Source organism: Pectinophora gossypiella, chromosome 6 (assembly GCF_024362695.1).
Source record: "Pectinophora gossypiella chromosome 6, ilPecGoss1.1, whole genome shotgun sequence".
NCBI lineage: Eukaryota > Metazoa > Arthropoda > Insecta > Lepidoptera > Gelechiidae > Pectinophora > Pectinophora gossypiella.
The window spans coordinates 13892715-13904142 of NC_065409.1; the positions used below are offsets into that span (position 1 = coordinate 13892715).

Consider the following 11428-nt stretch of genomic DNA (forward strand, 5'->3'; position numbering starts at 1 on the left):
AAAGATGGAGGCGGGAAAATGGAAATGAAATAATATTATTTTGTACACAAACACAATTTTTTCCAAAAAATGGATGTAAATTCGGAAGAAAAACCGTGTGTCGTCAACGACCGTTTCCAAAATATACTTCAAAGCTTGTCTAAGTGTAAAATAGTAAGAAATTCTTTGAAATTCGTTTTTAGTTTTAGGTACATAAATGTTTATGTGATAGTTTGTATTGATAACAGGAGTATATTAATGAAAAAGAAGAGTGTAAGAAAGTGCGAGAAGTGAATTCAAAGCTTGAAGTTGAGCTACGAGAGACCCGTGAGTTGGAAAAGTCTCATCGTTACCATCTATTGACGTCCCGGGAAATGATCGGAAACTTGCAAGAGACGGTTTCGCAACTTGTTTATTTAAAGAGGGACGTGAAGAAATTGAGGGATGAAATTGCAATCAAAGATTCGACTATCGTTGCCTTAGAAAACGTAAGTACCTACTCTAGGTATACATTAAAAATATTCCATTGTTATATGAACATTTAGTGTAGGTACCTACCTACTTACTCTCGATATGGTAGAGTTAGGTCATAGAATAAACAATCATTTTAGCTCTGGAATAATAAAGATAAATAAGTATTTGCAGATCTGAAGGGTGGAATAAACGTCAATTAGACGAAAATGTTTAGAAATAAGTAAGTAGAAGAGACATGAAACTAGATAGGTACCTAAATATCTAGTAAAAAGCAGTAAGTTGGTCATTCTTTGAGTGACGTCGAATAGAAGAAGACAATCTTAATATTTATGACTCAAACGAATCAAATTTTGATGTCTCTTGACCGCAAACGCGTAGACAGTTGGACTAACATCAATTTACACATGTTTAAATAGAATTTATACGTCAATTTGTAGGTACACACCGTTATAGCAGTTAAATTAATATTATTAAGCAATTTATCTGTGGTTTCATCTGTAACGGCATTGGGAAATATAGGTATTCATATATCTATAAACAGCCTACCTACTTATATGGACATCCTACTGATGGAGAAAAATATGCCTACATAATACTTACCTACTTATGAAAATAATATTGTCATATTATTGCTATAACGACAGGTAGGTATGATGCTGCACGGTGCTGGTTACCCAACTACAGTGCCTGTTTGAATAATAAATAGATTGTTTACTAACTTTAAATTCAAGTACTGGGAATGACACGTTATGGTGCATACAAACTTACCAACTGGTAACAAAGTATACTTATACAGGGTGTTAGTGTCATCGTAACGAATATTGAGGGGGATGATTCAGACCATGATTTCTAGTTAATACCAAGTGGAATTTACCGTTGCGAAATTCATGTATTTTTTTTTATTTTCAATTCTATACTTGCGATAGAAATAATAAGAGGGTAATAAACTGAATCATTCCTCTCAGTATTCGGTACGATGTCACTTACGCCCCGTACAAATAACTACATACTTACAAGTAGCCTATAAGTAGGTACTTATGGGTGCTAGTGACATCGTAGCAAATACTGAGGGGGATGATTCAGACCACGATTCTGACCTGATATCGAAGTGGATTTTTCTGTCGAAAAATTCATGAAAATTTTAGTGTCTTTTTAAATTATTTTCAGTTCCATACTTTTGCGGCGGAAAATTATACTTGATATCAATTCAGAATCATGGTCTGTATCATCCCTCAAAGTTTTCGTTACGATGTCTTACACCATGTATTATTTACTTATAATGCAAGTGTTCCAAAGCAAGCTCTAGTCAGCATAGTAAAAATAACATGTCAAGGTCAATTACGTAAGGACATAACGTAACATTGCATCACACATGTATCCCTGAAAGGGTAGGCAGAGATATAGTATAACATTCACTCCTCGCCAGCTATGTTTAAGCCCCATATAAAAGGGGACGATTAACCAGGAACAAATCCTGGAAATATGTCTATCTATCTACTCAGCCTGTATCCAACCACTGCTGGGTATAGGCCTCCTCTCTTTCACGCCATCCTCTCCGGTCTTGTGCAAGTCTCATCCATTGCTTTCCGGCATACGTTACAATGTCATCCGACCACCGAGCTGGTGGTCTGCCTCGATATCGCATACCATCCCTTGGCCACCATTCAGTAACAACCTTAGTCCATCTGTTGTCTTCCCGTCTTGCCAAGTATCCTGCCCATCTCCACTTAAGCCTAGCGATTCGTATACCTACATCTTCGACTTTAGTGCATTGCCGAATTTCGACGTTTGGTATACGATCTACCAGGTGGATGCCTAAACACGTATCAATAAATTATTTCCTTCCAGCTGTATGTGGCCATGGCGACAAGTCTCCAATCTAGGAACGCCTAAGATGCGTTCTTATGTGGAATGACGTAACCGAACTAAAAAGAAGATTAATTTAATATACTTATAAAGGTATATTATTCATATTATATTCTTCTCATTTTTTCAGGAAAAACAATATATTCAACAAAAGCACAACGATAATATAAAAGAGCTTCGTGCTACACATGAGAGGGAAATAGGCGATGTGACAGTCATGCACGGAAGAAAATGTAAGTTTTATCTAATATCTATTTGTTATTGATTCTCATGCATCATCGTCGTGAGGAAACTCATTTCGAACTTCGAGAAATGCATTTTCGGAGGCATGTGACCTAACCTGTATTGGGCTGGTTTTCCCTTCGCGGGTTAGAAGGTCAGACAGGCAGTCGCTTGTGTAAAAAACCGGACCTGTCCAATGTTCAGGTTAGGTAAGCGGACCCTGTGAAAGACGGGATAATACTAGGGAGATCATGATGTTATTCTTCTTCTTCTTATCATGTAGGTTGTGAGGTGGAATACCAGCTTCATCAACCCTGGTGTCAGGGTTATTAATGAGCCGGCAAAGGCTTCTGACATGGCTCATGTAACGACTACATACTTACATCAGTAAGTAGTAACCGGGACAAATGGCTTAACGTGTCTTCTAAAGAACGGATCATCTTACTTTCGTACAATCAGGTGATCAGCCTATAATGTCCTAACCAAACTAAGGATCTCAAAGTGATTTTTGTGATATGTCCCCGGATTCGAACCCGTGGCCTCCAGATCGTGAGCCCAACGCTCAACCACTGAACGGCGGCCGTTGAAGATGTTATTGATTCTCATGCATTCGGTGCTTGTATTGTTGTTACATCAGCCATTTCAGGGGCCTTTGGCAGCTCAATAGCAACCCTGGTACCAGGGTTGATGAGGTCAGTTATTGGTCTCACAACTCATTCGAGAAAAGACGAATGTACCTCCTAATTGTACATGATTATTAATGGAATACTTACAATTATTCTTTATTACAACCGCCTCCGTGGTCTAGTGGTTAGAGCGTTAGGCTCACGATCTGGAGGTCCGGGTTCGATTCCCGATGGGGACATTGTCGAAATCACTTTGTGAGACTGTCCTTTGTTTGGTAAGGACTTTTCAGGCTTGAATCACCTGATTGTCCGAAAAAGTAAGATGATTCCGTGCTTCGGAGGGCACGTTAAGCCGTTGGTCCCGGCTATTAGCCGTAAAAACACCTCCACCAACCCGCATTGGAGCAGCGTGGTGGAGTATGCTCCATACCCCCTCCGGTTGATTGAGGGGAGGCCTGTGCCCAGCAGTGGGACGTATATAGGCAGTTTATGTATTCTTTATTAAGCACAAAAGACACACATTACAAAAATAAAATACAGCTTTATTGTTCTGGCAGCAATTTATTTCAGGCTACCTCTGTTACCGTACCTACTGCCTAGAAAACTACTAACCAAAACATCCCAAGTACATGAAGTACATAATCAAATTACACGTTAAGTAGGTACGTAGCTGTATCTAAATGTGCCGTGGTATTACGACGAAGGCCAAAGCATCGTTTTGTACGTTTTATTTAGCTAACCTTACCTAAATTACCTACCCAAAAAAAAAAACTGTCAAACTACTAAATAAAAAACTACTGTGTGTGTGTGTGTGTGTGTCCGTGACAAAGTACTGCGGGGCGGAAGGCAAGAGGGAAACCACTGCCCCATTTTTCCCTAAAAAAGTAGCATGGTATTTTAAAATTTGTACGCGTATGTATGTAGGTATGTATATCTATATTATAGTATTATACACTGCATGTCTTCTTGTCACGTAGGTCAGCTAGAGATAAGCTTACCTGTACTGTCTGTTTTCTTTGTATGATTCTTTTCTCTGTTCTGTTGTGTACAAATAAATAAATCAGAATGCTACGCCGACAAGAGTGTGGCTCTTAAATTAGTAATGACCTAAATTACTCTACCCATTACGTCGTTGTGGTTAATAGCGCGCATTCAAAATACTTAAATAAAAAGCCTATTAAATGAGATGTTAGATAAAATATTATCATACATTATACTGCATATTATGGAAACTAATAGACGGAAGTACATACATATATACATAAACTCACGCCTATTTCCCACCAGGGTAAGCAGACTGTGTAATTAACATTTGCTTCAATCGTAACATACTGCTCTTGCTTCCTCTATATTCATCAATCGTTTCATACACGCACGCTGATTCAGAGTAGATCTTACTGAACCTTTTCTAAGGACATCTCCAATTTGGTTAATGTACGTCCTTCTAGGTTTTTCTCTGCCAACCCTACCACCAACCTTCGCTTCATACTGGGGATATATCGCAAAAGTTACTTTGTGATCCCTTGTTTGTCCTAAGGACATTAGAGGTCCGAAAGTAAGATGAATCGTGTTTCGGAAGGCACGTTAAGCCGTTGGTCCCGGTCACTACTTACTGATGTAAGTAAGTAGTCGTTACATGAGCCATGTGAGGCCCCTGGCCTTTGGCGGTTCAATAATAACCCTGTCAGGGTTATTAGGTTTGATGAGGTTGTCGATGAGCTTAGTAATAACCCACTCCATTAAAGAACCATCATGTCGGAAAGGGATCCATCATGCTCCTCTGTGGGTTTTGTGCGACATACCATACTCACTCTGCTGTTTAAACATATACCTATTTCGTATTGTAAAATTCAAACACTGTTAAGATTCGTGTTTTACAAAACGAAATAGGAAATATAGGGTGTTAGTGACATCGTAACGAAAACTTTGAAGGATGGTTCAGACCATGATTCTGAGTTGATATCAAGTAGAATTTTCCGTTGCAAAAGCATGGAACTGAAAATAATTAAAAAAAAAAACACTTAACTTTTTAAGAATTTTGTGACAGGAAAATTCACTTGATATAAAAAAAATGTTTATTCATAAAAACATAACAAAGTTCGTTGACGAGACTTCCCAGTAAGTAACAACAGTACTTGTGTTGGGAATGACTCGCAACCTCCCTTTGGATGACACAATCGGAGAATAACAAAAAAATATCAACTCAGAGTCATGATCTGAATCATCCCCCTCAGCATTCTTTACGATGTCACTAACACCCTGCATACATGGTTCCAGTGCAACAGGCGCAACACGATTCGGACACTGAGATTGCCCAATTTACCTGTGTCATTGAAGAACTGCGTACGAAAATACAGGAGATAGAAGCTGAACATCGAGATAAGGTAATTTTTATATTATTATTTCATCTAGGTTTAAAATTTCTGTCCCTTCGTCGCCATCTTTACATACCTAAGTCAAAAGGCTAGATGTCTACCTAGTCAAAACATATAATAATTATATACTTTTTGAGTGGCTAAACGCTTCATTTATATGAGAATACAAAACGGTGACGTCATCAATAAATGTGGTCTAACATCGTACTCATTGTTATGTAGGCATAGAATAAATAATAATACTACGTATAGAACGGCAACTCTCCGCTCCCTACCAGTGTCTGAGATAGGTTTACCTCACCCAAAAGTCTTACTTTAGTCTTCAATCTATAATAGATTCGCGTGTACGATAGCGTCAATGTGTAGTATCTGTGTTAAACGAGGTGTTTTGTATGAAGTGTCCGGGGTGTGGCGTAGGTAATTGCTAATTAACATACGTAAATAAATAAAAACGAAATGACGTTGGTTTTTGATCATCTTACTCTAGCTTCTATGTCCTAATCATCTACCTTATTCTAATAGAACATAAAGGATGAGTAAAATAACGCAACCTGTTTAGATGAACGTTTTAGTTCTGGAGTATGAAGAGAAGATCCAACGCGGCGCGGCACAGGTATCCCAGCTTCAGGAACAGCTGGCGCGACAGGCAGCTCGTACAGACGCCAACATCGACGCTTATCGAAGGGTAAGTAGGCAAATAATTATGTACTTACTTTAAAACTACAAGTAATAGATGAATATAGTCATACGAGAGTGCGAAGAGAAAATCCAACGCGACACGACTGTTGACAAAGCTTGCGAGACAGGCAGCTCGTACAGACGCCAACATCGACGCTTATCGAAGGGTAAGTAGTCAAATAATTAGGTAAGAACTTACTTAATACTAAAACTAATAGATGAATATAGTCAGTCATAATAAAGTGCGAAGAGAAAATCCAACGCGGTGCGACTTTTAACAAAGCTTGCAAGACAGGCAGCTCGTACGTCTGTAACATCGACACATATCAAAGGGTATGTAGTCAAATAAAGTGTTAGTACTGGAGTGTGAAGAGAAGATCCAACGCTGCGCAGCGCAGGTATACAACTTCAGGAACAGCTGGCTAGACAGGCGGCTCGCACTGATGGTAACATTAACGCTTATCGACCCACAGCTTCAGAAAAATCGCTTCGACGCTACGTAGGTAGTCAAGTAGGTACAATATCATGATCAGTAAGTAGTTCTTATATACTTTGTCCTGCATACAAAAAGGACAACTCGTATCCGTTGTAGACGTATGATAACTTTCCATTATAAATACATACCTACTTTATATGTATAAATTCAGACCTAAAAACCTATTAAATGAGATGTTAGATAAAATATCATCATACATTGTACTGCATATTATGGAAACTAATAGACGGAAGTACATACATACAAATATAAACTCACGTCTATTTCCCAACGGGGTAAGCAGAGACTATAGAATTGAATTTGCTTCGGTCCTGACACACTTCTCTTGCTTCCTCCACATACATCAATCGTTTCATACACGCACGCCCCGGTTCAGAGTACTTAGATAGTACAATTGTAAATATCTTCTTTGAGTTAATGATCAATTTCTTCAACTTCTTTAAAGACTAATATATCTATAGGTAATTTATCTTCATGAACCATATTATATAAGTGAAAGTAAGTCTATAACGTTAAGTATAACGTGCGTTGAGGAGATTAAAGAGGGAAAGTAATCGATCTCAGTCTCAGTTTCATAGCGAAGATTCAGGAAATAGGTAGTCACACTTATCATATTTACAATCGATTGACACGTTCCAGAATCATTTTTATCGATTATCTATGATTATTTGACCTTCCTATCTCAAAATTAGGTTCATTTCGATTTAAGATAGTCACCTCTTCGTTATCATCCCACGATCTTATAGTGTGACTTTTCGCTTGATACCTTTATGTTCCCAAGATTCGCATAGACTGCTGTGATCAGCCCATTCCTTTAAGAGTGGTTGTTTATCTTTTTAGTATTTTTCATCAGGTTTTATCCAATGACCCCGCTCTACTTTCGCAGCCCGACTCTGCTTATGAACATAATATTCCAATCCCAATTCTAAACACTATAAGTTTTGTACCACTATAGCTACCTACTAATCTAAACTATAAAATTCAAACTAAGAATATGACCGTGTTTCCGCGATCCAGAAAACCAGCAGAATTTTCTTTTTTAACAAGTACCTACCCACTTTGTTTATGCAGCACCTCTTTTTGTTTCAACAACATACAAATTCTAACCATGACTCGTATATTATCGTGTTCCCACGTAAAATTAATGAGTTCGTACCCATGAATGGATCATGAGAGACTTAATTGCCCGCATTAGACTTTCACTTGTCGTTTACTCCATTTTGCAGCGTTTAGAAGAATTAGAGGAGAAACTTAAACAGAGTCAATTTAAGCAGTATTTGGCGCAGAGTTCTTATTCCCAGTATGAAAGTCTGGTGGAACGGCCGTATTCTGTTGAGAGGGAGTTGACTCATAACAATTCCTCGATCAACATGGACCCGGTTTTGGAAACGGCGAAGCAACCACAAGTGTCCTTACATCAGAATAAGCCTTTGAAGCCTAACACCTTGCAGGTTATGTACTACGGAAATAAGACTCCGGCGGTACAAAAGAACGAAAAGAAAGGACATTTTAATATTTCCAAGAAAAGGAAACTTTATAGCGAAAAGGACTTGCAAGATTTCTAATTTCATTACTAAGTATGTTAGGAAGTTCCTATCTATTTTATAACTAATTTGGTCAATGGAGGTCATTTAGCAATGTTTATTACGATATAAATGATAAATGCATGCTATAAAAACTTTTGCAACGTTTTCTTCGACTTTCACATTGTACCTACCTACTTGTACCTATTTCTCAGCTGTAAAAACATTATATCACTTCCGTAAGTTATAAAAGTAAGTCTATTTTCTGTTTAATTATTCAATTATAAGATTTATAAGAGATTTTAGTTTTTAATAAAGACTGTACTATCGTGTTACGTATTTGGACGAACCCATTATTTAACAAAGATATTAATTCTCATGACGTTTCTAAAATCTTACCATCTTTTCACGATCTAAAACTTCTGTTGCGTCAAAGTGGAGCAACGTACAATAATACTGGTGAGTTTTAAAAGAAGTTTGTAATTAAGTCTGATTTAGTGTTTAATTTTGGCTTATCTAATATCGCACGAGTAAATAATGAGATTATGAAAATCATTACATGACTATTCATAAGTTACATCATGACCCACATTTGAGGTTTGAAACTAGCAAAGACGTGCTGAAGCGTTAATTTTTACATACCGGCCACATATTTACTTTGTAACGAGGAATGCCAAGTCATTAGCAAATACAAGTTCATCTATCTACAATGTCTTCTTCTTTCCACCCGCTGTATTGCCCGTAAGGACTTCGGATACCGCGCGTGGCACATTTTTTCCTCTATCCATCCCTCGCGGGCTGATTTCCAGGATAAATACCATTTTTTGTTTTTCTCCATAGGTTTAAAACTATCTTCATAGGTACCACACCTAAATAGTCGTCAAAATGTAACAAACAGACAACAGAGTTACTTTCGCTTATTCCTTATTCTATGCTTTCGCAAAACCGTTTTCATAATAAATATAAGGAAAGCAAATATTTTCGTTATTCATCTTTACAAAACGTATTTTATTGACAACCTAACTCTTACATTTATAAGACTTGTCCCGTAGGTTCAACGCCACTAGGAAAAAGTGAAATGGTAGTAATCTTACAATTTCTTGAATGGGTTTAGAAAATAGCTTTTATAGCGAAAGCTGCATGTTGTTTAAAGCCGATCAACTCTAGACCTGATGTAATATCGAAAGCCGCCTAGAACTGTGTAGGATAATATAAAACAGCTTGGCAACAGAATGCATGACATGTTATTTCTACAAAATGGCAGCAAGTTCCTAAGTAGGAAGGCGGAAAAGATTGCTTTAGGTAAGTAAGTATAACGTTTGGCTGTGTGATTAATAACTAAATCTAGTATAATATAACCTTAGGTCGATCCTCATACTCGTATATATCGTGTGCGTTACCCCAACAAGAAAGTATCTCCTAGAGTTTTATGAGTAGAACGTATAGTTGGTGCCTTATCTGCTGTAAATGTGCCCCCACATAAAAAATGTGTGCCCCCTGTCGTTTCGAAAAAAAAACGAAAAAACGATTCTTGCTGGGGTAACGTTTTTCTAGCAGGAAAATTCTAAACGAATGATCGGAGAGAGAAAAACTGTGCATGGCCAGATAGCTTATATGTGTGCCAAAATGTGCCCCCAAAAATAAAATCTGTGCCCCTTCAGATTTTCGAGATATTGCATTTCCTGCTGGAGTAACGTTTTGATGAATAGTATATCTCTAAAACCATTGCATGTGCCCCTGTAGAATAAACATACGCGAGTAGCTCTTAATGTGTGCCCCTTTGTGCCCCAATTAGATTTTAGAAAATATTTATAGTTTTCAAGTTATCGCGGTTTTATGAAAACCCGAAAAAACATCGCAGCGCCTAAATGAGACAAGGCATAACTTCGCTGAAAACTGTATTCGGTCTTTCTTGACGCTAATAATAACCATACAAAGTTTCAAAAATGTTCATGCATGCGTTTTTGAATAATCTTGCTAAAAGTAAAAACGATGGTGTCATAACTTTGACGGCAAAATACAAGGAACTGGCACAATCCCAGATGTGTAGGTGTAAACCAAAATCTTGTGCCTTTAGTCAAAAATATATGGTGAAAATATTGAGCTTCAAATGTTACGCATTAAGTAAATATAAACAAAAAACCAAAATATGTAAACAACGGCTGGTTATCCGACCAAATCTGAATGATACTAAAAAGCGACGGATTCATACATATCGATGACCTTCTTTACTTTACTCACTAACCGGTTCACACGTGTTGTGCCTGAGTACACTGAAGTAGAAAAGTAATAACTAATAAAATAAAGTTGTTATTGGATTATATTTTAATAGCTGTTTCTATGACCTTACACATGATTAAGTACATTTATAAGAGCCATTTTCAAATAAAATGTACATGTGACTAACATGCTCAAAATCGTGACCAAACTGTTTTGTGACATACCTGTATTTTTATACTAATGTAAATAATAATTTCCACATCAACAAGCTGTTTCATTTATATAGTCACAAGGTGCATTTAATATATTTTTTAATTAGCCCTCAAAACTTTTGAACGCGACTGTAAGGACAACAGCTTAGGTATAATACGTCCAATAAAGAAGGTCCTCGTTAAGTATGAATCCGTCGCTTTTTAGTAGTCATTCAGATTTGGTCGGATTATAACCAGCCGTTGTTTACATATTTTGGTTTTTTGTTTATATTTACTTAATGCGTAACATTTGAAGCTCAATATTTTCACCATATATTTTTGACTAAAGGCACAAGATTTTGGTTTACACCTACACATCTGGGATTGTGCCAGTTCCTTGTATTTTGCCGTCAAAGTTATGACACCATCGTTTTTACTTTTAGCAAGATTATTCAAAAACGCATGCATGAACATTTTTGAAACTTTGTATGGTTATTATTAGCGTCAAGAAAGACCGAATACAGTTTTCAGCGAAGTTATGCCTTGTCTCATTTAGGCGCTGCGATGTTTTTTCGGGTTTTCATAAAACCGCGATAACTTGAAAACTATAAATATTTTCTAAAATCTAATTGGGGCACAAAGGGGCACACATTAAGAGCTACTCGCGTATGTTTATTCTACAGGGGCACATGCAATGGTTTCAGAGATATACTATTCATCAAAACGTTACTCCAGCAGGAAATGCAATATCTCGAAAATCTGAAGGGGCACAGATTTT

The 11428-nt window shown here is 37.3% G+C and overlaps 2 protein-coding genes across 2 annotated transcripts in view; both read left to right on the plus strand.

Moving 5' to 3' along the window:
• The window catches only part of LOC126367736 (uncharacterized), a 558664-nt gene that overhangs the window by 513697 nt on the left and 33539 nt on the right, over nt 1–11428 (plus strand). The window lies entirely within an intron of this gene.
• Nucleotides 70–8281, plus strand: LOC126367663 (NF-kappa-B essential modulator-like). Its single transcript, XM_050011292.1, has 6 exons — nt 70–153; nt 228–467; nt 2450–2552; nt 5445–5551; nt 6102–6227; nt 7943–8281. Exons 1-6 carry the CDS (start codon nt 70–72, stop codon nt 8279–8281), a joined length of 999 nt encoding a protein of 332 aa, XP_049867249.1.

Coding starts and splice junctions, on each gene's coding strand:
- LOC126367663 (XM_050011292.1), top strand. CDS start 70: ATGGATGTAAATTCGGAAGAAAAACCGTGTGTCGTCAACGACCGTTTC. Junction 468..2,449: donor CTATCGTTGCCTTAGAAAAC/GTAAGTACCTAC, acceptor TCATTTTTTCAG/GAAAAACAATATATTCAACA. Junction 6,228..7,942: donor ACATCGACGCTTATCGAAGG/GTAAGTAGGCAA, acceptor TCCATTTTGCAG/CGTTTAGAAGAATTAGAGGA.